Source organism: Passer domesticus, chromosome 21, assembly GCF_036417665.1.
Source record: "Passer domesticus isolate bPasDom1 chromosome 21, bPasDom1.hap1, whole genome shotgun sequence".
Classification (NCBI taxonomy): domain Eukaryota; kingdom Metazoa; phylum Chordata; class Aves; order Passeriformes; family Passeridae; genus Passer; species Passer domesticus.
The window spans coordinates 5,682,967-5,710,810 of NC_087494.1; the positions used below are offsets into that span (position 1 = coordinate 5,682,967).

At 48.8% G+C, this 27,844-nt stretch overlaps 2 protein-coding genes across 3 annotated transcripts; one reads left to right on the forward strand and one right to left on the reverse strand.

Moving 5' to 3' along the window:
* The first annotated feature begins 1,917 nt into the window (after window positions 1-1,917).
* On the forward strand, window positions 1,918-26,706 carry TMPRSS9 (transmembrane serine protease 9). 2 transcript variants are annotated; one of them, XM_064396486.1, is made up of 19 exons: window positions 1,918-2,177; window positions 9,592-9,743; window positions 11,520-11,647; window positions 12,059-12,126; window positions 12,558-12,733; window positions 13,876-13,917; window positions 14,908-15,079; window positions 15,296-15,570; window positions 15,747-15,883; window positions 17,082-17,397; window positions 18,189-18,360; window positions 19,771-20,036; window positions 20,724-20,860; window positions 21,357-21,714; window positions 21,804-21,920; window positions 22,562-22,733; window positions 23,046-23,311; window positions 23,852-23,988; window positions 24,462-26,706. In XM_064396486.1, the coding sequence occupies exons 2-19, from the start codon at window positions 9,620-9,622 to the stop codon at window positions 24,621-24,623; spliced, it is 3,225 nt and encodes a 1,074-aa protein (XP_064252556.1). In that variant the 5' UTR covers window positions 1,918-2,177; window positions 9,592-9,619; the 3' UTR covers window positions 24,624-26,706. The 2 variants fall into 2 exon arrangements, with proteins under 2 accessions (XP_064252556.1, XP_064252557.1); XM_064396487.1 differs by lacking the exon at window positions 13,876-13,917.
* TIMM13 (translocase of inner mitochondrial membrane 13) lies at window positions 25,807-27,531 on the reverse strand. Its single transcript, XM_064396530.1, has 3 exons — window positions 27,322-27,531; window positions 27,102-27,170; window positions 25,807-27,026 (listed from the first exon to the last, which is right to left on the reverse strand). The coding sequence occupies exons 1-3, from the start codon at window positions 27,445-27,447 to the stop codon at window positions 26,928-26,930; spliced, it is 294 nt and encodes a 97-aa protein (XP_064252600.1). The 5' UTR covers window positions 27,448-27,531; the 3' UTR covers window positions 25,807-26,927.
* Window positions 27,532-27,844: the final 313 nt, after the last annotated feature.

Here is a 27,844-nt window from a genome sequence, read left to right on the forward strand (position 1 = left end):
GAAATCAAGATTTTAAATTGAATTAAATCAACCAATACTTTTTCCCCTTCAAGAATGAGAAATATCTCTACCCAGTGCAGAAAAAGAAAATTAAACAAGGAAATCTGCACTTAAAATGTCTTTTAGTTGTGCTGCTGTGTGACATGTCTTGATGTGTCAGGGTGGGGTTCTCATGATAAAAAGCTCTTCATTTCTAAACTGTTTTCATAACCTGGTTTCTGTCCCCATTCTATTTCTTATTTGTTGTACCACAGGGAAAGAACACACCCATTTAACCTCGCTTTCATTTTTTCCATGCCCTCAGTAAAAGGGTCTTCCTGGGAAGCAGAATGAAGTGAATGGTCTTTGAAATTCTTTCATGTAAATTTCTCCTTACTGTGTTTTTTGCATCTAGAAATTTTCTTGACCATGGAAACAATTCCATATTCCACGCACAGCATTTCCGGCATTCCAACATGAAATGTAGCAAACCATCTAAATGCTATTAAAGACATCTAAATCCTTCTAGTGCACCACATTTTCCTGATTGTTCTATTAAATTTTGAGTATTATATTGCTTTAATGCAGTGTTCATTTTATCTGCACACTGTGACTGTGTGTGCAACAAACATAAGAGACAGGGGTGATCCCAACTGCCCCTGCTGAGTTTGGTTGCCAGAGATCACATCCACAGTGATTTGTCTTCTCACTTAACTTTGATGTGTTTGCTCCCAGCTCCTTCAGCAGGAGTGCTGGAACTGCTGCTCCTAATTTCTTACTTATTTAACCAGTGATAGATTTTATTGGTTTCTTCTTTTATTGCAGTCCTCCTCCCCTTATTACTTTTGGGCTTTGATTGTGCAGTTTTTTTGTGTCCATTCACACAAAGATACATGCGGACACTCTTTATCTGATGAACATTAGAAGGATGCCAATCCCTCACTCAGCTCTTTCACAGGGATGTGCAGTCTGTCTGAAAGGACAAGAACTGCTTGTGGTGTTTACAGGCTCATAGCCAAACATGTTCAGATTCAGAGATTGCAGCATTTTTCTGGTGCTAATAAGACCAATGTTCTGGATTTGATCCTCATATGGGCCATTCACTTAAGAGTTGGACTCGATGATCCTTCTGGGTCCCTTTCAGCACAGACCAGTCTGTAATTCTGTAACCAGACAAGTCTTTATTATTGATGCTCAGCAGGAAACCTAAAACAGATTTCAGTTGTCGTTGCTCAGTCTGGAGAGATCCGTGGGACAGCAGATGTTAGGAATGAAAGGATGCACTCTAACCAAAATCAACTTCAGAGAAATCTCTATGATAATTTTATCATTTTAGGATGCTATGTTCTTTCATTGCTTTGCCACCAAACACATGAACTGCTCGAGTTTGCTGTTAACGTTGAAGACACTTAGGGACAGAAGTGGCAATTGGATGAGAGATGACTTGTGCAGGCCAAAACTCAGACTAAAGCAAAACAAGTTCTCAGCTTTTCATCTTTTGTTTTTGTCTTTTCAAGATGGCAGAAGGGTCACTTGTGGACTTAAATAAACTTCAGCACAAGGAACTCTGTCCAGTTTTGGCCTCTGCTGCACGCGTGTGTGCGATGTTGGATTAATCCCTGCCCATTCCTGTGCGGCAGTTAGGCTGTTCTAAATGATGATAAATAGGATGGCAAGAATGGTAAATACAGTATGAACTGGAAGGGCTATGGATGTCTGACTGAGGAAGTTATAGGTTTTTTTGGGAATACCGCTCCCTTTATGGTTTCTGTGTGCATGGAACAGTGCTGGTTAAGAGATCATCCCCACTGTGGGGGCTGCCCATGGGGGGAAATTCAGCGATGCAGGTATGAACCACCCCACTTCAGGCGTCTCCTTTCCTTTAGGTCCTGCTGCTGGAGAGGATGGGAGCTGTACAGCGAACTGCAGGAATGTCTCGTGATCGGGGAGAGGTAGGAGCTGGGGCATCACTGTCCAGTTCCCAACGCAGGGGCTGGGGGTGGAAATTGCTTAATTCCGAAGTTCGGTGAAAGCAGCAAACCAGCTCTTCAGGCTGAGCCGTTCCTGTGGCCCAGCCTGTGCCTTTAAGCTCGGCCGCGAGCTCCCCCCGTGCCTCCCACCGCCCCCGCCGGCGCCCCGCAGCCCGGGCGGGTGAGCTCCGGGGAAGGCACCTGGCGGCAACGGGAAAAGCAAAGCAGGTGAGTCCCTGCTCCTTCTTAGGAGCCCTTTTTACTTCCTTCAGGGTGCCGGGCTTTCTTGGCTCGCATGGGAAGAGAAAAACCTGCCCCTTTCCCGGCAGCTGCACCCAGCGCTGGATGCTCCTCGCCCCGCGGTCCCACCGCCCCGCGCGATCCCTCCTGCCTGGCAGCCCTCCTCCTCCTCCTCCTGCTCTTTTTTTCATCTCCTCCTCCTTCTTCACCACCTCCTTCTGTTCTTCCTCATTGCTTCTCCATCGGGGTCAGACAGGTTTGCTGCCTGCACCCGCAGATTTTCAGTCAAGCTGGAGTTTGAAACTGCTTCTCCACGCTGGGTCTTCCCCCATGCTTGGGGAAATCCCTCGTGCTTAGCTGGCTCTGAGGAAACAGCTTGTTTCTGAATTAAATGCCTGTGGGGAAAACAGCTCAACTCACCTTTTATTGAAAGTGGGGGAAAAAAAAGATTGAAAGATGAAAAAAACCTCCTGTGCTTCTTTTTAGTCGCTTATGGCTAAGTAGTTTTCCTTATGTAATGCTGGGTTGCTTTTGAGTGCTTTTCGATTCCATGTAACTCTAACATGATTCAGTGACCTCTAGACCCTCTTCTCTGAAAGTCCTGGTTAAGAGAAATATCTTAGTTACTTAAACAATTTTGGAAACCAAATGCATAAAATGGTCTATATTATTTGAAAGCTATAAAAAAATTAGATAATATTCTAGAAAGAAAACTTAGGGTACTTAATGGAGAAAAAAAAGTGCAACTTTGACAGTAATGCAGACCTAAATGCTGAAAAAAAATCAATATTATCAATGTAGGAAATACAAGAGCGAAACAGCCGTTGCAGTGAGCAGCTTCGACCTAGGCATGGGACAAACTCTTATAAACAACTTCTATGGCTTATAATAGCACCATAATTTGAGCTTAAATAAATGTTTCTGTAGCTGGATGGTTCTTTGTTCCCATGGTTGAAGGGAAGGGCTTGAGAGTCGCGCTGCTTCACACCCACTTGTCCTCCAGCCCTGAGGCTGCCCTGCCGGGAGCCGCGCACAGCCCGATGCAGCCCAGGGCAGGGGCCGGGCCCGAGCCCGAGCGGGGCCGGGGCTGTGCTCTATCGACACACGGAGGGTTCCACTCCCGGCCTCTCACTGACTCAGGTGCTGAGAGTGCGCTGCTTGACTGACAGCGTTCATCACTCGCTGGTTTCTCTGTGTGAATTCTCCCTTGGAGGGAGCATGCATTGCAGATAACTGATTTCAGGGTAGCTTGGGGATTTCATATCTATGAACACTAATGCCTACCTGACAATCTGTAATAACAGCTGAAGCTACATAAAAATGTAATTTACACATTGCTTCTAATGTATGTGACCTGGTAAGAAAGAATAAAATGTGGTTATTTACAAAATGAAGACCTCTACGTTAGCCCCTGTTCCTCCAAGAGCCTCTGGTCCCAGTATGTCCATCAGCTTCACTGGGACCAAGATTTCTCCCACACCCTCTGCACTGGGCCAGGCAGTGTTCAAGGGAGGTGAGTGAATGTCAGTGGAGGAAATGCCATGAGTTAAGCATGTGAGTTTTTTCTCAGCCATTCATGAGCTGAAAAGTATCAAATTATATAGTGCTCCTATTGTGAAAAGTAACAGACAAACATGGACTTCCTGGCTTACTGGATACTCCCTATGTGTATTCAGTATTTACTATCTGTACTGAGTTTTCAAGCCAGCACAGTTGGGGGGGGTAAGGGGGCAAGGCTGCTTTTATTTTATTGTGTAATCCACAGCTACACGTTTAAGAAGTAATTGCCAGTACAAATCTGCCCAGTACTTTGTTACCAGAGAGAGAGCTCAGGGCTGAGTGTCTCCAAGGTGGAAGTGATGTTAGAGCCTTTGTTACCCGTGACAATACCAGCACTGGGGAGCTCAGCTTGTCTGTCATGCCCCAGCTGAGACTGCTGAGCTGGCAGGCAGGGAGAGGATCTTCTTACTTGTAAATTGAGAGACATTTGTAGACCAAGAGGGACAATAAACAAGGCCAGCACAGTGTCATTTGGCTTCCTGGCAGCAGGACTACAGCTGAACCAGATGCATCTCCATGAGTGCTGCAGGTCTTGGGATCCGCACTGCTTTGAGTGGCAGGTGCTTTCAGATTTGCTCTCTTGCACGATCTGGGAGGTTGCAGTGTCAGAGCTTTTCATTCAACTTAGTAGTAAAAGGTGTCCTCAGCTCAGTCTGCATTCTCTTATGCGGCAAGAGTTTCTTTCTGCTTGAAAGTAGGGTTTAACCTTTTAAATGCAGCACAACTGCTTCTAAATGTTAACCTGCAGAGAGATGGGGACATGGATATGCTCTATACATCCATTACAGAAAATGGAGATGGGTTAAAGCAAAAGGATCAGAGAAATGCTGTGTTGTCTGGCCCAGGGAACCAGTGTCATGGTAGGTGAAGCCCATGTCACACAAAACAGAAAACTGTGTAGCCAAACCTGTGTCGTCTGGTCATAGGAAGGTTTGCCTTTGATGCTTAGAGCTCTAGTCATCATAACCCATCTCTTATCTGTTTGACCAGCTGCTGCTGTCTGTGCATAGGCTTTTTTTCATGACATAAGATAATCTCATCAGAAGGTTTAAGGGGAAATATATAGGCTCACCAGGAGGCAACAATGTTGGGACAGATTCCAGCACTCCGTTCTCTGGAGCCCCACTCAGAGAGAGAGTGAGCCATAAGGAGGAACTGGCACACAGTTCTTGGCCTCTTCAGACTGACATGACCTAGCACTGCACCACCACCCAGTAGATAACACTGGTTATAAATCCACTCCCCTACAAAAGTATTCTACTGTTCTCAGTAACTGCTGACACAAGTTCTGAGCTTCATTTCAATACAACTAAATTCCCAGCTGTAAGGATAAAATCACTAGGTTTGACCCCGTTTTAACAGAGATATTTGAGGTGGGCTGTTCCCACCACCTTGCTCTGCCAGCACATCTGTTTGTACACCCACATCTCTTATCTCCTGTGGTCATGCTTCTCATCTCACTTACAGAAAATGCTCTCTCCTGCTCAGGCTCGTGGTTTGGTGTCATATATATGTCACCAAAGGTTTATTGTTTTGGCAGCTGTGATTTTGGATTGTGAACCTACCAAGTGAGGCATGTTGGAGTCTGCTTTCTGATTTTGGGCTACCTCCTTCTGGAGAAGTATCCTGCTTCTGCTGTATTCCCCCTCTGAAGTGCCACAAGTCTTATCTTAGTGATACAATCAATAGTCCTTTATTTGCCTTTGGCCACAGACTCATTATTTGCTGAGGCTGCAGACAGATCTGCTGCTGAGCTCGTGGTCTGCCTTGAGCAAGTGGCATGTTTTTCATACTTGTGCCATCATTTTGCAAAGGCTCTGTCTGGGTGAGGATTTACAGGTCACAATGAGACTGTTTTACAATCCCTGTGTCTGAAAGCTCAGTAGACACTGTTCTGCTGTGCTAAGAGCCACACTACCCCATTATGGGATGAAGCAAATATTCCATTAACACTTGGTTATTCAAATGGTTGCAGCATATTCGTTGCCCTTTATCATCACAGTGTGGGAGAAACCAAGCATGCTAGAATACAGAAATGCAGCACAAAGACCCCAGGGCAGCCCAGACTCGCCATCGGGGGTGTGGGGATGGGGAAGTGGTTTTCTTGCATTGTCCCTTGGGGGACATTAGGGTTTCCTTGCATTAGTTATCTGTAAATGAAGTTGACTTTTGAAAACATGGGTACCACTATTTCTTTCATGTCTTTCCTCTGGCCAGCTGTTCAGAGCAGGGCACCTCAGCCTGTGTCCCTGTGGTCGAGGGCTGCCGGTAAGGGGCTGGCAGACTGGGAATGGGAGAAGCTGGAGAAGAGCAGGAGGAAGCCTGGGGCAGTGCAGTGCAAGACAGGAGTGTAAACACTCCTGTTCTGACAGGAGAGAGACTGGAGAAGGCTAGGAAGGCAGAAGAAAAGGCCTCAGGAGGTGAAAACATGAAGGCAAAGACACAGTGAGGCGAAGGAAGTACCAAGCAGTGGAAGAAAGAAGGCCAGGGTATGTGGAGGTGAATGAAGAAAACCAGCCCTTTTGCTGGGCAGCCACCAGCACAATCCTGGGAGGTCACCACTGTGCTTTAGACTCAGGAGCTGTGGCATTTTGCAAGAAGACAGTTTCTACCTGAAAACAGAAACCAGCACAATTTGTGCTGGAGACTGGGCCAGCCCTGCAGGTGTGTGTGGGATCACCTGAGCTGGACAGACACCTGCCCCAGTGAGGCTGGGGCTGTGGCCAGCGCGTGGGCAAACAACCAGGGTGCCTCTCCTGGGGCCCTGCCTCGTCCCTCTGCTGCTCCTGCAGGGGATTTTCCCCCAACATGCACATGCATGTTCTCACACACACGTGTGCCCGCACACACACACACACACACACGAGATCACACACACATACACACGAGGTCACACACACACATTCACACACACAGAGTTACGCACACACACTCACACAGTCACTCACTCACACACACACACAAGAATCACACACACACATGCTACTTGTCTGTAACAAGAAGAGTGGCTGTTAGTGACTGTTTAGCTAATTGGGTAAAGGAATATTTTTACCATGTCCCTTTATATTTTACAATTTCCCTACTTGAACCAGCTAAGAAACAAAAGCCATCTTCCAAGAAAATCCTATGGAATGACTCAAGGCTGCCCTAGAGAAAAATTCAGGCTTCTGTGGAGAAAACAAACCCTGGGCTGCCAAGCAGCAGCAGAGCAGGGGTGGTGGCCAGCTCCCAGTACTGTGGCAGATCCTCAGGGACAACCAGCGATGGTGACAGTCTGCAGGACAGCTCTTGCTGACTCTGTGCTGCACATCAGACATGCCTTCTCTGCTAAAATGTAACAGTGAAAAGACACCCCACTGCTGTGGGGAGTCTCCTAGGTCTGAGTTCCCCATACCTTTATAACCACTCACAATTTATATGCTGACAAAAAAGCCATAAATGTGCTTTTACTTCGCAGTATTCCTATTGGAAACTCATGACTGTTAATACTCTCCCAGTTTCTGCCCCACTAACAAAATCTACTTTTCACTTCTCTGATTTTATGTCACAATATTTTTCACTGTGTATAGCTTCTTGGCACAGATCTCCACTATGCATTTATAGATGATCCTTGTTATCTTTCAGAAAAAAAAAATTGTATTCTCTATTTTGCTATTGCAAAATGGGCTTTCCATTTACACGTCCTTTTAATTATTTTTTAACTCACACTACTGACACCAAAAGAAAATAAACTTTCCTTATGCTAAAAGGGAGAGCAAAGGCAAGTTTTGATTGTTTTGGGAAGTAGGAAGTTTCTCTTAATAGTCCATTTTTCAGTTAAAATGCCTCTGCAATCACAAATACAAACATTTTTTTAGGGTTCCAAGTACCTTTTTTTTTTTTTTTTTGTAGTATGACTTTTACATGCAGCTAAGACTGTATTGTCAAAAAAAAAAAAAAAAAAAAAAAAAAAAAAAAAAAAAAAAAAGAAGCCAGAACCAGCTTTGTCTGCAATCTTTATTTTTTTCCTCAGATGCATTTGTCCTACCTTTGAGGTCCATTGAAGTCCACTGTTGCACTGGTCGGCACACCTGAACTAGATTTCTGAGTGCCCACATTCAGCACACTGCAAGAGGGACAGTGACTCCAAAACCTACCAAAAGAGGGAAGGAGGGATTCCTCATCTGTATGTATTCAGGCCACAAGGACCACTGGAAAAAACGTTCCCTAGTTGTCTCCCCTTAGCCAGAGCTGAATTGTCAAACAGAGATATTGTTAGCAAGAACCCGGGGGCCACAGTGCCCATCTGTGCCAGGCTCAGTTACAGCTGAAAAAGAATATTTGGATGTCTGCTAGAAAATAAGAGGCACCTTGGACAGCCTCTCCCTTCCTCTCCCTTTTCTCTCTGCTGCCTCACAAAGAAGTGACCTTCTAAAATCTCTTATCTAGAAGCTTCTGTTTAAAGAGCTGCTGACGCCTCTTGGAAAACACTGAAAAGCTCTTCTGAAACAGGGAGCTGCTTCTCCCTGTGTCCCTTTCCTCCCCTCTTCCTTTCATTGCTGGAGGCATTTACATGAGAAAAGGCTGTTCCTCTGCAGCTTCTCTGAAGTCAGTCCGATTTACAGAATCGCTGCTGTGGCAGCCCAGGCTCTCACAGCACGGCCAGGATAGGAAGTGTCCGTGAGATGTCCCTCAGCAGGGCAGACTTAGGAACTGAGGAGGGAAGAGCTGTGTGGGGTTTGTACTCTTGACACTGTGGATATCAAGACAGAGTAAGTTTGAGAGGTGATTGTGCCTTGCCAAGGCTTTTCTGGTGTCTCCTGTAAATCTGAGTTTCCCAACAGCTAGAGGCTGAGTCCTCAAAAAACTCACTTTGCAGCTGGGGAGCTCTGGACCTTTGGCCAAGAGGAGTGGACTTCTGTGGATTTCCACTCTGACCACACAAATTGTCTGAGACAACTTCAACCTCCTAGTTTGAACAGCAGCATTGTGTGTCTTCATGCCTGTAAGGGAGAAATATTAATACAGTAATTTAATACATTTTAGGATCACAGGAAATCAGTGTCCCTCCTTGTCTCATCAGGCTTGTTGCAGATACTAACCTGTCTGAATGATGTAATAACGATGTATATTACAGGCTAGTTTCATTCCTAGTAATACCCATTTGTTGATGATGTCCAAATAAAGGCCTAATATAGTCTGGCTTGTACTAGCAAAGGTACAAAGGAAAAAAAAAAACCCAAGAGAGATATTCTTTCTATTTTTGGCATTTTGAATTCACACTTGGAGGAACATATCTTCAGTGCATGAAAAACATTGACATACTGAAACCAGTCAAGCAAAGGAAAATGTGAAGGCAGAAAAGGTGACATGAAGGGGTTTTGCTTCTGGTACAGGACCATGGGGCAAAATACTGGAAGCACCAGTGCTAATGCTGGCCACAGGGAAGGAGAATCTGCTCATCAGGGTAGCAGCAAAGCTGTAAGCCAAGGACATATTAATTGCTCTGGCATTACTAGGCATTGGGAGCTCTCAGCTAAATGCTGTAAAGTGGGGGGAAATAAAATCACCCACTGTGATTTTAGAATTCCTCCAGAATTCCTGCAAAAAATGTGGAATAGCATTGGGCTATATGAAACCTCACCCTGCAATCTGCCTCATGAATGACTACAGGGTGAGGTTTATTAATTTTAATCCATATAACATGCACCTTGGGGATATAAATAGCCTAATGCCAAGTCTTCCATAGCCAGGTCGGGATGGTCCAGCAGGAGCAGACAATGATGCTCCTGGGGTAACCACAGCTGGCATGACAGATTTCATCCCAGTCTTGTCATTTTCCTCTTCTTCTTTTTAATCACAGAGCCCATCTGTAGAGCTGCTCAGAAAGCATGGACCAGATAAAGCCCGGGCAAGGCAGCCAGAGGAGGAGACTGGGGGCCTGCTGCTGGAAGGTAACCGCTGCTGCCGCCGTGGCAGGCAGTGCAACAGCCCTCTGCCTGGGGATCCTGCTGGGTGAGTGTGCAGCCAGCTACATTCTTTCAGTTTATCAGCTCCAAAAGAGAAGTGGTCTGCACTGCTTATAGCAAAAATCCTCAAAATCCTCCTACTGACGACAAAATGCAGACACCTTTCTGCACAATGCAGAAAAACTACAAGGGCTGTAGTCAGCTCATGTTCTCAATATGTGACTTTGGAGCACTTTATCTTCAGTGTCTCATGATACATATGCTCTATTCATTTTCTGCTTGACCAATCTGATGTCCTTCTATGACAAGATGACCTGCCTAGTGGATGAGGGAAAGGGTCTGAATCTGGTCTACCTCAACCTCAGTAAAGCCTTTGACACCATTTCCCATCAACATTTTCTTGGAGAAACTGGCTGCTTATGGCTTGGATGGGTGTATTCTTTAATGGATAAAAACTAACAGGATGACCAGGCCCAGAGAGTGGTAGTGAATGGAGTCACATCCAGCTGGAGACTGGTGACCAGTGGTGTTCCTCAGGGCCACTTTAAATATCTTTAAATATCTTTGTTAAATATCTTTATCAGTGGGGATTGAGGGCACCCTCAGTCAGTTCACAGATGACCCAAGCTGGGTGGGATATTGATCTGCTGAAGCAATAGTGTGGCCATCAGGATCAGGGCAGTGACTGTCCCTCTGTGCTGGGCACTGGTGAGGCCCTACCTCAAATCCAGGGTTCAGTTTTAGAATATCTCATGACAAGAAAGACATTGAGGGGCTGGAGCATGTCCAGAGAAGAGAACAGAGTTGGGGAAGGGGCTGAAGAACCACAAGCAACTGAGGGACCTTTGGGGGCTCAGTCTGGAGAAAAGGAGGCTGAGGAGGAACCTTTGGCCCTGCACAACTCCCTGACAGGAGGGGGCAGCCAGGTGGGGTTTGGGCTCTGCTCCCAGGGAACAAGGACAGGAAAGAGGAAAAGGGCTCAAGCTGGCCCAGGGGAGTTTAAGATTGGATACTGGGAAAATTTGTTCATTTGTTCACTAAATGGGCTGTCCAGACCTGGCACAGGTTGCCCAGAGCAGGGGTGGAATCCCCATCCCTGCAATTTAAGCGATTTAAGAAACATGTGGCATTAGGGCACATGAGTTAATGGTGGCCTTGGCAGTGCTGGTGAAATGATTGGACTCAATGATCTCAGAGGTCCTTTCCAACTAAACAATTCCATGATTCTATGATTCTGTCCTGTAATCTCTCTCTGTGTCTTTGAAATTTCTTGTCACCGTACCTTGCTGCCTCTGCCATTTCCTATCATGACCACTCGCAGCCACTGAGCACTGCCTGTTTTACTGTCCCACGCCAGAGCATGGCCACCATCTCCCTCCTCTTCCACATCTCTCCTGTTGCTTCCTCTGCCCCATGGCCACCTCAGGCCAGCACCCCAGGGAGGACCCAGCATGACATGACTCACACGTGCCACCTGTACAGTCACAGTTTCTGAGGTGGCTTCAGTACCCAGCAGAACCTTCCTGAGGCTGTTCCTGCAAGGATAGGGCCAATCTCAGGTTGCCAGACTGCATCCATCTGTTCATGAATTTCTGTCTCAGGCTTGACAAAAATCCACTGTTTTCAAGTTCCAACAAGTTCAGTACAAAATGCTATTACTGCACATGTGCAGGGTACCCCAGTCTGGTTATGGGGCACCCCCAAGGCAGCTGGGATGCTCAGGGACAGTCAAGCTGCTAAAAACAGGGGGTTTGAAGGACTTTATGGTATCCATGTTGCAAAGCTGTGAGGAAAGCTGACAGACACCTTCCCTTTCTGGCAGCCTGCCATTCCTCAGGAGAGACCAGCTTTGAGCACACAGTGGAGCTCCAAGGAATCACGTTCAATAGCAGCTTACAGATGGAGAACTCGGACTACTACAGGGTGCTGACACCTGCTCTTGAGAGGCTGGTGAGTTGATCTGGGCCTTCTGGAAAAACACTTGTGAAATATTGCAGTAGTAGCACCAGCAGAATCTCCATGCCAAGGGCAGGAGGAAAACTAGGACTTCTTAAACATCAGCAGGGTACACTGTGGGGCTGAATGCACTTTGAGAGGCCCTGTCAGGGCCCTGAGAGACAATCATGGAGTGGGAAATATGTGTTCAGGCCTATTCCTTGCATTAAAAAAAGATGTACAACCTCATGCCCTAAAAGCCAGGGTAGGCAAAACTTTACATATGAGCTAGACATGGGTGCTTCTGCTTACAGAGACAAGAGACCATGCATCTATAGCTTCACATTCCAGAAAAGTCCCAGGCATCATCTATTCCCACCTCCTTGGGGTCCAGTAAGTGTATGAACATCACTCTTTGCTTTGCAGTTTCTGTCCAGTCTCCAGGACTCCCAGCTGAACTGGAGTTGCACTGGTTGCACCATCCTGGGCTACAGGTGAGTAGGCAGCTATCTTTGCAGACCCTGCAGCTCATGTTTCAGAGAATTCTGACAAGCCTCACCAAGAAGGTGAACTCATACCTGTGCTCTTGTTCAAAGCTTGTACAAAGAGAAACTCGTTTTTGGTCAAGGCTGGATTTTCATCTGGGATTGCAACAATGTTCTGGATTTTTTCATTTCAAAATGCAGTCAGAAAGGCAGAGGAAAACAGCTTTTTTCAACCACAGCTTTGGGTCAAAGGGAAAAAAAAATCAAATGACCACTTCAACCCAGAGCACACCTCCAGAGAAACTTTAAATTATTAAGAATCAAAATATTAAGAATAAGATTTGTTTCCTTTGAGTTCCCTGTAGACAGCTAGCATAGGAACCTGACCCTTGTACTGATCATGAAGCCAAGGTCCCCCTTAATTCTCTGTCTCCCAATAGGAATGGAAACTCCAGTGTGATCGTCCATTTCCGCCTCCTCTTCACCCCCCAGGATTCCCAGCCCCTGAGCTCTACCTTGGAGGAGGAAGCTTTCAGGCATGGGCTGGCAGCTGCCCTGCACAAGCAGGGTTTCTCCCTGGCTGCCTACGGGACCATCTCCTCAGCTTCTCTCACAGGTATGGCCCTCGTGCCACTGCTGGGCAGGCAGAGCAGGGTGCCCTGTGCTGGGGCTGCTGGCACCCAAGGGCACAGAGCTAAGCCACCATTAGCCAGCCAAACGGCTGCAGGGTTTGAGCTCTGGATGTCCAGTCAAGGCTTTGTGCCCAGCAGCAGTGTTAGAAATTGGGGTGCTGGCAGGCACCCAGCAAACTGATAAAATTATCTGCCTGGCTCCCAGCTGCTCCAGCTTCACCAGACAGCAGCAGAAACCAGCCTAGATCTTGTCAGCTTAAGAGACATTTGTGGGGATCCCAGATACCCCTCCAACACTAATGCTGTCCAGCTGCTCTGCACTGCATGAGCAGGTTGAGAGGCCCACAGCAATGACAGAACCTAAAGCAGAAATTGCAACTACTTTGGCTTTTCTTGCAGCACCTGAAATCAGTCTGAAAACAGTCTGAGGGATGGGGAATGAAGCTCCAGAAGGTTAATGGCTGGGTTGTCTGTACCTTCCTGTGCACAGCAGCCCTTAGGCAAATCTCAGAGTTGTAGCAATAACTACAGCTCAGGTTGCTACTTCTCATACTTGAATTACTCTCTGAAACCACCTGACAAGAAATCCTCCTTTCCTTCTGTGACTGTGCAGTTGCATGTGACCGTAGAGCTCCAGGTCCAGTCAATTAAAAATAACCCATGAGCTTGGGAGACATGAAGGTGTGGGCTCCTGTGCAAGTCCCTCTGCACCCTCTGCTGGAATGGGCAGGATCCCTGGATCTTTGGGAGCCTTGTGCTGCCCACATGGAAGGTGCTGAGAGTCCCCTTGGCTTTAGGCAAACTGCCTTGCATAGCTTCAGCCCCAGTCTGCTCCTGAGAGGCAGCTCACTGCCACAGCTTTTGGGAATTCTCTCTGCACGTGGAGTCACCCCAAAGCCTGCAGGGGAGAGGGGGCTGTGCCTCCCCTGCCCCGTGGCAGAGCAGGGGTCCCCAGCAGGGACCTGGGCCCCGCCTCACAGTGGCCACGGGTGGGCAAAGACATCACCAGGCAGGAAAGGAAAAGGCAGCAAAGGCCGTGGCAGCCCCAGCCCAGGAACACATCTCCAGGACCCGAGGTTCGGCTGCCCTGCCCTTGCTGATCCTGATTCCTTCCTCTTTGTCCCAGGTCCCAACAAGGTTTCTTCCCACAGACCTGGACTGAAATCAGGTAAGAGCCAGGCAGCAGGAAGAATCACCTGCACTCTGCAGCCTCCTCCTCCTCTTCCTCATCAGCAGCCTGGATACAGATACAGGCTTGAGCCCCATCTTGTTCATAGCCTGGTGGCCCAGGGGCCTGCAAGCTCAAAAGAAGCTGCAGCTCTGCTCCCAGCACCATCCTGCAGGGACTCTGGGGCAGCCAGGGAGCAGAAGGACAAGGATACAGTGGTGGCTGCCCCTGGGCAAGCCAGGGGAGAGTTGCTGGGTGGACTGCAGAAGACATGAGTGACTCAAGCCTTGCTGTCCCCAGGGAGCTGCCCTTGGGACACAGGCAGTCGCTTGCTCCAACATCCAGTATGTGAAAAGAAAGCCCTGAATGTGACAGCCAAACAGGCTGTGCTGATGCTTCTGATGGAAGCTGAATTCTGTGCTGAATCTCCCACAGCAGGTCTCCTGGACACAGAGGCCAGCCACAACCTACTGTTGATAGACCTTAACAGGTGGGACACCAGTGGCTCTCTGGCACTGAAGGCAGCAAAGGATATGACATGGCTTTTCAAGCCAATAGTAAATGGCTGCATTGGGATGAGGGACACTGTGCCCTGGAAACACCTTGGTCCCGTCAACTCTGATGGGTTGGGACAAAGTCCACCTTGCTGGTAGGCTGGCACAGTGGACAGGAGCCACATGCCCATGGGCTGCTGGAAGCTTATCACAAGGCAATAGCTAAGCTCATCAGACTAGTCAGGATGCTGCTCTACAGTGTCTTGCTCCAGAAGAATTTCAGGGAGGATGCTGTGATGGCCCTTCCCAAGTGCTCTTCCCAAGCCTGCAGGTTGAAGGCTTTAAAGGCTGCTCTGTGATATCCCAAGCACCACCATGATGCTTGAGCATATGCCAACAGCACACACAAAGCTGAAGCAGCTTTTCACTTGCCCCCAAGAGCGTGTTGCTGGGGTGCAGTAGGAGGATCCTGATGCACTGACTTTCTCCCTTTCAGACTGTGGGAGTCGCCCTGCCATGCAGACTGCCAGCAGGATAGTCGGAGGCTCAGAGGCATCCAGAGGGGAGTTCCCATGGCAAGTCAGCCTTCGAGAGAACAATGAGCACTTCTGCGGTGCTGCAATCCTCACAGAGAAGTGGCTGGTGTCTGCTGCTCACTGCTTTACTGAGTAAGTTTCAGTCACGCCACTTTCCACCCTCCATCCCCGTTCCAAAAGCTGCTGTATCTGCTCAAGCTCCCACTGCACCTCTCTGCCCCACCACGAGGAGAATGAGGAGTTTCCATCATTCCTGGAGTGGATGGCAGGATGGACAGTAGGCAGCTTGGGTTTGCAGGACAGTGTTGTGGCTGCAAGTTCACATGGCTCCCACTGTCTCTCCTCTAGGTTTCAGGACCCAGCCATGTGGGCAGCTTATACAGGGACCACCTCCCTCAGAGGCTCTGATGGCAGTGCAGTGAAAATGGACATTTTACAGATCATCCCACACCCCTCTTACAATGCTGACACAGCTGACTATGATGTGGCCGTGCTGGAGCTGAAGAGACCTGTGACCTTCACTAAGTACATCCAGCCCGTGTGCCTGCCAGATGCTGGCCATCACTTCCCAACCAGCAAGAAGTGCCTTATTTCTGGCTGGGGCTACCTCAAGGAGGATTTCTGTAAGCAAAGCATGGCAGGCAGCAGAGAAGACATGGTGGGGTGTGAGTGGAGCAGAAGGCGTTGGGGAAGGGAACTTGGACCTTGCTCTGGCCGGCTGAGGTGGGCTGTACCCTGAGCTGCTGATCCTGTGCAGGCCTTCCTGCACTGAGCTCACAATTGTGTCTTTCTCATTCAGTGGTGAAACCTGAGTTCCTGCAGAAGGCAACAGTGGAGCTCCTAGATCAGAACCTATGTTCCAGTCTCTACAGCCATGTCCTCACAGACAGGATGATGTGTGCTGGCTACCTGGAGGGGAAGGTTGACTCCTGCCAGGTAAGCTTTGCCCAGAGAAGATGTCACACCTGCCCGCATAAGGCTTTTCCCTCCCAGTATGCCCAAGTGACACTTCAAGAAGCAGAACTGACACTATAGTCACTATTTCCCACTGAGATTTGAGGCCCTGCCTTGGACCCAAGCACAGATCAGTGACTGCAGAAGACACAAATGAGGATATGTTCTCTACTGCTTAGAGCAGGGCACTGTTGTTTAGGGTGCTCTTTCAGCTAAGTAATTACTTTTCTCATCTTCCTGAGCTGTCATCAGGGCTGGCCCTACCAATATTCCACAAAGGTCTTCAGATAAAAATCCAGATGGGCAAAGGGCAGCAGCGGAAATTAAAACATACACAACAGTTTTTGGTGAACAACAGAGTGGTTTTTTAGTTAGCCTTTATTCATCCTGGAACTGCAAGTGGTCATCTGGAGATAGGCCTGCTTTTGATAGTATGGAGAGATGAGAACTGAGATGCGGGAGGAGGACTGTGATTTCCAGGTCTGTCTCTGTGGTTTGGCAGGAATGTTCAAACCAACAGAAACCAGCTAAACAAATATGCACTTTTTTGGTGGTAGTGCTTTGTATTTCTGCACCAAATACAGCACAAACACCAGAGAAGGGGCCAAGAATTGAAGATTCAAGGTTGGGTGATGAACATGACCCATCTGGTTATTAATTACTGATCTAGAGCAATCTCATCCCCAGAAGGCATTACCAGCTTCACAAACACCATATGTCCATCAATAATACTCACAGGGCCCCACAATAACCAAGAACTGAACCACTTCTGACATCAAGAAAACCTGATGCAAACATTAATGTGGTCTCCCTGGGTTGTGTATCAGGCAATGAACACCCATCAACTAGTTGTGTATGGGCTGCTAGGATTAACCTTTATGAGGTTTTACAAATTATTAAAGCAGTAGAAATGCTTAATCCTAGATTTTACAGATTGTGTCCTTTGTTCTTCTGGAATATAAAGGGCACAAGGCTTCTGTGTAATAGCAGCATGCCCACACAGAGGAACACCCAAAGGCCAGCACACAGATGCTCCACTCATCACTAGGCTGATGCAAATATGAAGTGAGCTAGGATACATAGGGACAGAGAGACCCCAGCTGGTAGAGGGATACTGAGGGTGGCCAGGGCAACCTCAGTGCATCCCCAGGGAGAGCTCACCATCTGCTTTCTCTTGCAGGGTGATTCTGGTGGGCCTCTGGTTTGCCAAGAACCATCTGGCAGGTTTTTTCTGGCGGGAATTGTGAGTTGGGGTATTGGATGTGCTGAAGCCAGGCGGCCTGGTGTTTACACACGTGTTACCAAACTCAGAGACTGGATCTTGGATGCTATTTCTGCCTTCCCTACCTCCATAGCCCATACTGTTCCTCCAGTGCACTTCAGGACTAACAGTAACCTGGTCAGTGCTGAAGAGGTCAACACCACCACCAGAGCAACCCCGACCACCTTACTAGCCCCAGCTGCCAGCAGGCCAGTGACTGCTGCAGGACCACAAGGTATGAGCATCCACAGCAGGCAGACTGGCAGGTACACGTCCAAACATCAGGTTCATTCCTCCGCTAACCTAAGCTGACCTTTTGTAGCATGAGCCACACAACTTTGCTGAAGTGCTAAGGTACAAATGACATTATATGGCTGCCCTAGCTCAGTCCAGAGCAACCTGGCAAAGTCACTCACTACCTCTGCAGTTCCTTGCACTCCTTTGCTTTCGTGACTGTAATCTTGCTGTGTAACTGGTCTGCTCTGGCAGGCCCAGAACAGGTCACTAAAGCACAGCAGCATCTGACAGTATTTAACCTGTTGATCACTTACTTTTGCTTGCCACCTAAGGAGCTCCCAGCAGTTCAAAACTGATGGCTGCCCCTTCACAGCAGCAATGCTCCCTGAAGGGAAGGAGGGCAAGTGTCTGCAGGATGACCCGTCCACTCCAAGGAGTGCTCCCAGCAGCTTTGCAAGGAGATGCAAATGAAGGGTATTTTTCTAAATCTAGAATAAGCTTTTATCTGGAATGGCAAGGCTAAGAGGCATGGAACTACTGATTACTCTGCCTTCAAGAAAGGCCCAGGATTCACGACTTGCCGAGAGCAAGACGCAGAACAGCAGTTTGTGTGAAAGTCCAGCTGTACATGGCCACCATCAGGCAATGCCACTATCAGCCAGCAGGGCTTGGGTAGATATCTCATACCTCAGGCCTAACCTGTCCCTGCTAAGATTAGAAAGAGCAAAGTCTTTCCTTGCTTGTCTTCTGCTAGGAATACTCACAAGTCATACTTTGATTTTTGTTCAGAGTGTGGAGGGCGACCTGGGTTCTCTAAACCCAGCAAGATTGTGGGAGGAACGGATGCTTCCAGAGGAGAGATCCCTTGGCAAGTCAGCCTGAAGGAAGACTCCAGACATTTCTGTGGAGCCACCATCATTGGGGACCGCTGGCTGCTGTCAGCAGCTCACTGCTTCAATGAGTAAGAGCCCACCCCTGTCCCTGCTCCAGCTCACCTGCCCACCAGCACAGAGCTGTGCAGCCAAATCCACAGTGTGGCAGTGGAGTCAAGAAATGGAAATCAAGAACACATGTTGGACATCAATTTTTGCTATAACTAGACACTCATAGGAAAAAGGAATTTGTGGGGAGGGTGGAATGAGGCAGAGGAAGGTTAAAGCAGCCTAATCAAGGAGAAAGGACAACATATCTAAGAGGAGAGGAAGAAAGTGCCACAAGAGAGTTTCTTTAATAAACTTAACCTTAAAAAATGTGAAATAGAGACACATGGTCAGCTGGTAAAGGGAAAATGGTGAGTTCAGTCCTGCATAGTTCTGTTAAATTGCAAGAACCCAAGTGTAGGTTTATAAGTAGCCTAAAGAAGTGAGTAGCAAGAAGATAATGCTTTTCAACAATAAATTCCTGAAAGCAGAAAAGGCAGGTTACTAACTCTGAAGGATTTTAAGGCAATCTCATGCATTAAACAGCTGGGCAATAAAGGAGCAAGTGAAATGCAAGGTAGGCAGGTGTGAAATGAGGTACACAGCAAAACCAGCAGTGCTGTCCGTTTGTGAATGAGGATGAGTCTCCATCAGCTGTTCCAGTTCAAAACAAGAGGTCAGAAACATGTGGATATTGCCCTGACAGCAGTGATCCTGTGGCAGGGGCAGTTAATGAGCACAGGAATGCAGTAAAAAACAAGGGAGATGAGCGGGATGTTGCTGGTAATGCACAGCACACCAACTGCTCCAACATCACAGGGAGGGCAAGAGTAACACTGTGTGAATGTGTTCACAAGGCTCAGGGATGAGCAGGGTGTGGAGCAGCATCATAAGAAGCACAACAGAATAGATCAGACTAGACCTGGGGGAAAAAACTACTTATGGGAAGGCAGTGTTTGATGGGACTGTACAATAATGAAGGGTACAAAGTGTTTAGGGAATGTGTTTTGACTGTCTTTTTAAGATATCAAATAATCACCAAGAGCAGGTAGAAAACAATCAAAAGGAAGCAAAAGTTCTTCTAATAAATGTCATTAAGCTGAATATTAAAAATTCACCTGGGGTTAAAAAAAAACCCCACAACTTTAGAAAAATCCAAATAAAACCAAAAAATCAAGCAAAACCTACTGCATACAGGGGCACCACCTGTGTGCCAGAACACTCCTGAAATCACAAATTTCTGGAGGTGAAGAGAGGATTATTATTACATGTTTATTTGCTCTTCAGATAATATCCAACAGGTACCACTGTTGGAAACAGTTCTTTGGACCTGACTTAGCAGGGCTTCTCTGCTGCATGCTGATCATGTGAAGCTGTCTGTAATTTTAATGTCAGAATTCATGCCAGGAGTAAGTGTGTGAGTATGCACATTTAGGTTTATGTATTTGCAGGACAATGCCAGAAGAGATTGAAGCCCATGTGGGAACAACATCAATAAATGGAACAGATGCAGTGAAAGTCAATGTAACAAGAGTGATCCCACATCCCCTCTTCAACCCCATGATTCTGGACTTTGATGTGGCTGTGCTTGAACTGGCAAAACCTCTTGTCTTCAACAAATACATACAGCCTGTGTGCCTCCCACTTGCCATGCAGAAGTTTCCTGTTGGCAAGAAGTGCCTCATTTCTGGATGGGGTGACCTCCAGGAAGGGAATGGTAAGCAGTAATGCATTACCTGCTGTTTTGCCTTGGAGCAGTGATACCCTGAGCAGCAAAGCCCATGCCACTGTGACCCACATTCTTGGGAATGTATAGGACAGGGCTCAGTAACAGGGATAGTCAGGAACTGACAAACACAAGAATAAGCAAAAATAAAGGCACATGGAGCACTACCTTAAGCCACAGTTATCTAGGAGTCACCAGCAAAGAAGAAAATGGAGGGAGCAGCTTGGTGGGAACCAGGAGAAACTGCTGGACTGCCCTCAGTAGCTCTACCATGCTAAGCAAGTGTCAGGCGCTTGCCTCAGAGCCTGCTGCAGCTCTGGCAGGATGGTATGTCAGCCACAGCAGCCACTCTCAGTCCCAGAGGTGTTCCAAATAATGAGCATAAGCAAAGATATAGGGAGAAGGCCTGAGAGTGGCTACCATGTGCTACCAAAGAAGTCCAGCTGACAAACCCACAAACTGAGGAGCATGGGACTAAACTGTGTAGAATCCTTAGCACAGACATAAAAATGCACCCTGGGGTGAGCCACAAGCTTCAGGGCTGCAGAGAAAACAGGTTATATAGGACTCAATTCCCATGTGGGGTTGCAGCATATTTTCCCAAAATATGTGTTGAGTCAGTCTAAAAGCTAGCTCCTTCCCTCTGCTGCACTCACCAATTCTGTGGTTTTCATGCAGATACCAAGCCCGAGATCCTGCAGAAAGCATCTGTGGGCATCATAGAACAGAACACCTGCAACTTCCTCTACAACTTCTCCCTCACTGATCGAATGATCTGTGCTGGCTTCATGGAGGGGATGGTAGACTCATGCCAGGTAAGTGTATGGGATTTCTCTGCTCTGTAGATTGTTCTAGAAAGCTGAGCTAACTTTGCCTTCAGCAGATCCTTGTGAAATATTTACTGAGCTGCTGTGATCCATCTGTGTAATTCACATGTACTTGAGCACAAAAAACCCCAGCCCAATACTTTGGAAATCCAGAAAAGTAAATAAAGCTCCACCAAGTTGAGAATGACTTAAACCAATATCCCACCACTCTGGCCAGACAAATCCTGGATGACACAGGTCTCCTCCTGTGGCAGTGAGTCAGTGGCAGTCGGTGGCAGCTGTGGAAACGTGCTGACAGAAGCCAGGTTGAGCCACTGACCCTAACTTCAACTTCTCCATACTTATGCCCTGCATACACACTGCATGACAGCAGACAGGCCCACAAGGCTGGAGAAAGAAGAATTGGGGGTAGTTAAGTTCTTCTGGTGTATCTGAGGGGCAGACCTGATTGGACTGAGCATCCATTGCCTTGCTTCTTTTGCAGGGAGATTCAGGTGGGCCCTTGGCCTGTGAGGTGACCCCAGGAGTGTTTTACCTTGCTGGCATCGTAAGCTGGGGATTTGGTTGTGCCCAGGCTATGAGACCTGGTGTGTACTCCAGAATTACCAAACTCACAGACTGGATCCTGGACACCATCTCCCAGTTGTCCAGTGGTGGCACAAGCATCCCTTCCAGTTCAGCCATCCCTAGAATTTCTACCACAGCCATTTTTATCCAGCCCAGCACAATGGCTGCAGGTCCAGCCAGCAGAACCACCCTGGGGACAAATATAAGTACAACCATGAGTGAAACCTCCACAGCTCTGAGAACGACTGAGACTGCCAAGCCTACCCAAACCCCAGGTAAAACTGGTAACTGATGGCATTGACATGTTGGCAGGAGGCCTCCAGCATAGAGGGTACTGAGCAGGTCCTGGGTTATTGCCTTCCAGTGGTGCCTTGTACCAGCCTCACTTTCAAGTGTTCCAGCAAGGTGTGTATTGGAAAAGAAAATCCTGAATGTGATGGTGTTGTGGACTGCAGCAACGGCTTTGATGAGCACAACTGTGGTGAGTTCTCCTCTGTAGCCCGTGGCTGCTGCTAGCTGTGCTCTACATGACCTGGACTTCTCCACAGTGGTACTCGCCATACTCACACCTGCTGTCTTGGGCCCATACACTGGGGGCCTAGCCCACTGTGGTGCAGATCGTGCTTGCTCTGCCAGAGCCTAAAACAAGATAAAGCTGGATGAGCTGGGTCCAAATTTACTGACAGAAAGTGCAGCCTCTTCAATTCTGCTACAGACATTAGAACCCATTCCCCAGCACACAGGCCTTTTGGCCAGTCAGTCTGGTAGCACAAGATGACAAGGCAGGCCGGCACAACATGGCAGCCCAGAAAGTGTCTTGGCATCCCTGGGACTACACTTCGGGCTGCACATTCCTTGCTGTTTGATAGCTGAACCAGTCCATCCAAACACTTGCTCCTCACTTACCACATCCATGGAAGGTGTGATCTGTGATAACAAGTCTACAAAATATACCCTGTCTGTCAAGACTTGCCTCAGCTGGGTGAACTGAATTCATCACATCCTACTGTCCTGTAGGTGCTCCCCCAGAAGGCTGTCCCACAGCAAAGGTTATAGAAGGCAGGAAGTCATTCCTTTCATTTATGGTTATTTAAAACCATGGTGCTTCCTCCTGTGTTCCAGACTGTGGCTCAACAACGGCTCTGGCCTTTAGCAAGATTGTGGGTGGCAGCAGTGCGGCTCGAGGAGAATGGCCCTGGCAAGTCAGTCTCTGGCTTCGGCGGAAGGAGCACAAGTGTGGGGCTGTCCTTATTGCTGACCGGTGGCTGCTGTCTGCAGCTCACTGCTTTGACATGTAAGTCTGACATAAGCTAGTTAAGTCAGCTGACTCTTGCCTCAGTCCCATCAGCCAACCTGCTCTTCCCCTCCCTCGTGGTCCAGCACCTGGCTGGCATGCTGTACCCCACAGGAAGCACACACCCCCTATCAGAGAAATGTTCCTAGAGGTAAGTGTGAAAAGGAATGGGTGGAACAAAGCTCAAATACACCCACTGGTTCTGGAGACAAGGGTCCTGACCTCCCAAGGTGTGGCCAGCCCCACAAATGGAGGGATGGCCCTCCTTGTGAGGCTATGCTCCTAACAGCCAGGTTTGCTGTCTTTCTGCAGTTACAGTGACCCCAAAATGTGGGTGGCCTATCTAGGAACACCTTTCCTGAGTGGCATCGATGGCAAAATGGAGAAAATATTTCGTATCTACAAACACCCTTTTTACAACGTCTACAGCCTAGACTATGATGTGGCACTACTGGAACTGAGCACACCTGTCAGGTTCACCAGCACCATCAGACCTATATGCCTCCCAGACAATTCTCACATCTTCCATGAAGGGGCCAGATGCTTCATCACAGGCTGGGGCTCCACAAAGGAAGGAGGTACTGGCTAAAGAGGGCCCTTCCATAACCATGATGGCCAAGTTCAGTGCTTGGCCACCCACACTGCAACACTGCAAGCCCAAACATCTAAGTTCCCACACCACTACCCCAAGCACTCCCATCCTAGGCCACAGGCTGCAGACGATACCAAGCTGGGCAAGGCCAGGTGTCACCATCATCTCCTCCCAGCTACCATGCTCACTACTCCTCCATTTTATCACACCTCTTCCCTCTTGAAGCTTTCCCAAGCTTTCTACATGCCAGCCATTGTGCTCTCCACCCCCACAGCAGCTGCTCCAGCTGTGCTCCTGCTGTACAAGGACCACCCCAATACCATTTGTGTCTGGTCAGCCAAGCTGCCTGACAAACGATACACCCAAGGGACCTTCTGGAGTTTGCTCTGCTGAACCAGGTGACTCACCTTTCCAGAGCAGGCCTCTCCCTCTGGCAAACAAGTGAGGCTGCAGAGACCCCATTTCACATGCTGCTGTTTCTCATGTGCTCTTCACCCAGCTAACAGCAATCCTTGTCTCTCCTCAGGCCTCATGTCAAAGCATCTGCAAAAAGCAGCAGTGAACATGATCGGAGACCAGGCCTGCAAAAAGTTCTACCCTGTCCAGATCAGCAGCAGGATGCTGTGTGCTGGTTTCCCACAGGGCACCGTCGACAGCTGCTCAGTGAGTGCAAGAGCAGTAAATGCTGTGACTGGGACAGAGCAAACTCATGCCAAGTCCCTAGACTATATTCTCTCAGGAGGGCCCTGCCCTGCCCCCCCCTAGCTCAGATGTCTGTCCATTCATCAACTGGCTGCTGCTTTTATCCACATCCATCCTGCATACTCCTCATGCTGCTTGCCCCACCAACTTGTGACAGGTCAGAGAAATACACAGAGAGGTAATGCTAAGCAAAAGACCACATGGAGCTTGTTCCATGACCCTACTGTACCCCTAAACACACTCTTCTATGTTCCAGAACCCCAGCTTGTTCATGCAGGTACATCACTGAGCAGTCCTCCAGCTTGGAATGGGGCTCCTAGGGAAGTGGGGACCAGGACAGCAAATGCTCATGCCCCAGAGAGAAAGAATATTTCACGGCTGGGGGAACTGCACTGCTCATGGCTTGATACTAGATCTTTTTCCTCTCTCTGCAGGGTGATGCAGGTGGCCCTTTGGCATGTAAAGAACCTTCAGGGAAGTGGTTTCTAGCAGGAATCACAAGCTGGGGCTACGGCTGTGCTAGGCCATACTTCCCTGGTGTCTACACCAAAGTCACAGCTGTCCAAGGCTGGATTGTACAGAACCTCAAGCTCTGAAACTGCATTTCACCACTCAGGGAAGGCAATGAATGAGAGGAATAACTGCCAGAGGATGCACTAACCTCTCAGCTACTGTACATTTTTCTGATGCTGCAAAGGGGTGAAGACAGCCTTGCAGGTATTGAGCAAATGCCAGTGTTGTGTGACCTGCTGGTTGTTATCAAGGCATTTGATAACTGCTTTGCATAGAAAGGTACAAATTCTAAACCTTTTCTATAAATAAATGAAGCCTGTCCAATCTTAAGACCTGGCCAAATATACTGCACATTAAGACATGACCTTCCTAGTTGGATGGGTGCCGGAAAGATCTGCCAAAGATTCATGGAGTTTGGCTGAGCCCTGCCTATGAGCTGTCATCCCATGGCCAAGCCAACAGACTTGTGACCTTTGCCCCAGCCCAAAGTTATGCCCTTGCAGAAGCTTCAGACCTCACTGACTTGATGTGACATTGTGCTGTGCAGTGGCTTTTAGGAAGGGTGTGATGCTGTTTCCAATTAGTGTGTGGTACTACAGAGCTCAGTGATGACCTCCTGGCTCACCAATTGATCCTAAGAGAATGCAGGACTAGAACACCTAGGAGTTCAGACTGCACAGGCCCTGACCTGTACCAGAGTATAAGGAGGGGCTTTTCACCCCCCCCCCACCCTCCTTTAGCATTAGGTAACTGGTGATTCAACTGGGAAAGATTAAGGCATGGCCACACACCACTGTCTGGCTAAGCTAGGTGGGAAAAATTTTAAGTGCTAAGATAGTCCTACCAGCCAGGATAAGACACATAGACAACTTTGTTCACAAGCAAAGAACTGCAGCAGAGCTCATGTGCTGAGTCTTGGACAGAGCAGACTTACGCATGCCTCCATTGATTCAGCTACCAAAACTGAACAGCTGCTTGTACCCCAAACCCCCTCCTCATTTTTGGTGCTTTAAGTTCTGCATCTGGGCATAACGAGAGGTTTCCTCCATCCCAACCCAGCTGGCAGCAAGATCTACAACTTTCTGAGACAGAGCACCATCTAGGTGGGAGACCTGGCTTCCAGGCACGGCTCAGCTCCAGATGGGTCCAGATTCATGACTAGAACACCTGTGGGATACTCCCATGAATGAAATGGGACTCCTGCACAGCCAGTACCACAGAATGCATACAACCATAAAGAAAAGTAAAAAGCCCCCTAAGCAAACATGTCTGAAAGCACTTTATTTTCAAGTAGTCATTCTTACAGTCTAGAAAGGAAACTCCAGTTTCAGTAAGTCCAAATTCCCAAGTATCTCCTCATAGTTTACCTGCTGTGAGAACACTTTAGGTTCCACCACATCCCAGTGAATGTCCTAGGAGGTGTGGAGATGTCACTCTTCCAGTCTCTGTGTCCAGCAAACCATACAATCTTTCATAAAATACAAAAGTGCTTCAAAAGAAAGGATTAAAAAAAAAACCAACATGGGCACCGTTGATCTCCAACACTCTCCTCTTGCAACTGTTGTATCCACTGCTGACCACACAGCATGAACCCACCTTTTTAGGAGCAGTGTGGAAGCACAAAAATAGAGTTGTGCCCCAAAGCAGACCAACATTCCCTTTTGCAGACATGCTCCTCCCTCAAAAAAATTATGCTTAGGATATAGGCTCAAAGATGGAACATCTGTGCCAGAGCCAAACCAGAAACTACAGAATATTACAGCCACACAACACACTTTATTCCACAAAGAAAAGAATCTAAGTACTTCCCAACCCTGCTTCCCTAGCTGTGCTCATACAACTATTTGCGAGGCTGTCCTGCTCCCCAACACTGTGCTTGAGCCGAGTCAAAGCCTAGGGAGCCCAAAGACAGCCCCACAAAGCATTATACAGATATAAGAGACGAAACAGCCGAAGTGGCATGTGGACAATCTTCTGGCAGTTTTTCCTCTAAAGAAAAGGGACTGAGTAACGACCTTATGGATGGGTCCATGCTGGAATCCCAAGCAAGGGTATTGTGTTGCTGACTTGGCTTGGCCCCTGTTTTCCACAGAAGGCACCTTGCCTGTCACAGCCCTTTCAGCAGGGATTTAGAAATTGATATAATGCCTTAGGCCAATCTGGACACTTGGGAAGGACAAGAAGTAAAGCAAGCAGCTCATGGGAAAAAAAATCACTCTCTCCTGGTGCTGGTGCTAATAAAAGCCAATGGATGCAAAAGGTTCAGCGAGGTTTTATTGCTCTGCCATGGCAGGGGCTGGGAAGGCAGCAGGATTCACCCCTGACCACCTGGACTGGCCGCTGTCCCTTCCCCACATGGTCCCTCTCGGCCCGGAGGCCGGCAGGCGTCACATGTTGGCTCTCTCCCGCTGCAGCCGAGAATTGTAGGCTCGCGAAACTGTGTTCCAGGAGTCCATGTACCGGTCCATGCACATGGCGATGCACTTCTGCGGGACACAGAGCCTCAGCGGCAGCCCCGAGCTAAGGGGCCGCGGGTGCCCCGTTCTCCCGCCCGTCCTCACCTGCTCGGAGTTGTCCAGGGCGCCGCCGGGCTTCCCAATGCACTTCCGAAAGCACTTGTCCGTCATCCGCTGCGGAGAGAGCCCGTGAGTGGCAGCGCGGCCCGGCGGCTCCGGCTGCAGCCGCCGCCCCTGCTGCAGGGGAGCCGAGCGGCCTGGCCGTGTCCCGCGACCCGCACCGGGACCGAGCAAGCCCCCGCCCGGCCCCGCCGCGCCTCCTGACCTGCAAGAGCTCCTGTGCGTTGGCCACGGCGATCTGCACCTTCACCTGCTCCATGATGAGCCCCGGGTCCAGCTTCCCCCCGCCGCCTCCTCCGGAGCCGAAGTCGGAGCCGAAGCCGCTCTCCATGCCCAGAGTCACCGCGGCCGAGGCCCCTGCGCTGCCGGAGGGAGAAATGGCGGCGCCCGGACTGCGGTTCCCGGCGGGCCCCGCGCCTCCTCCGCCTCCGCGCCGGGCGGGACGGCGCGCTCCGCCCGCCTCAGCGGGGCCGCTCCGCCACTCGCGGCCCCGGTCCCCGAGCACTGCTGTCACCGTCGGCCGCTGAGGGGGCGGCCCGAGCGAGCTCCTAAGGGACTCCCCGGGGCCGAGCACGGCCCGGGTCAGACAGCAGGGTTCGAGTACAAGGGTTCAGCGCAGCCCACGAAGTGAGGGCAACGGGAAGGGGCTTTCAACCGGCATCACCAGAGACACAAACGCTGCACAGCTGCACCCCGCGGTGAAACACCAGCTCTGAGATCCCCGCAGA

Bases quoted from the DNA above. Each gene is read 5' to 3' on its own strand.
- TIMM13 (XM_064396530.1), bottom strand. From the start codon at position 27,447: ATGGAGAGCGGCTTCGGCTCCGACTTCGGCTCCGGAGGAGGCGGCGGG. The intron at 27,171-27,321 runs GTCAGGAGGCGC...CTCTCTCCGCAG, and splicing joins ACGCACAGGAGCTCTTGCAG to CGGATGACGGACAAGTGCTT. The intron at 27,027-27,101 runs GTGAGGACGGGC...TGTGTCCCGCAG, and splicing joins CCCTGGACAACTCCGAGCAG to AAGTGCATCGCCATGTGCAT.
- TMPRSS9 (XM_064396486.1), top strand. From the start codon at position 9,620: ATGGACCAGATAAAGCCCGGGCAAGGCAGCCAGAGGAGGAGACTGGGG. The intron at 20,861-21,356 runs GTAAGTGTATGG...CTTCTTTTGCAG, and splicing joins GGATGGTAGACTCATGCCAG to GGAGATTCAGGTGGGCCCTT. The intron at 21,921-22,561 runs GTGAGTTCTCCT...CCTGTGTTCCAG, and splicing joins CTTTGATGAGCACAACTGTG to ACTGTGGCTCAACAACGGCT.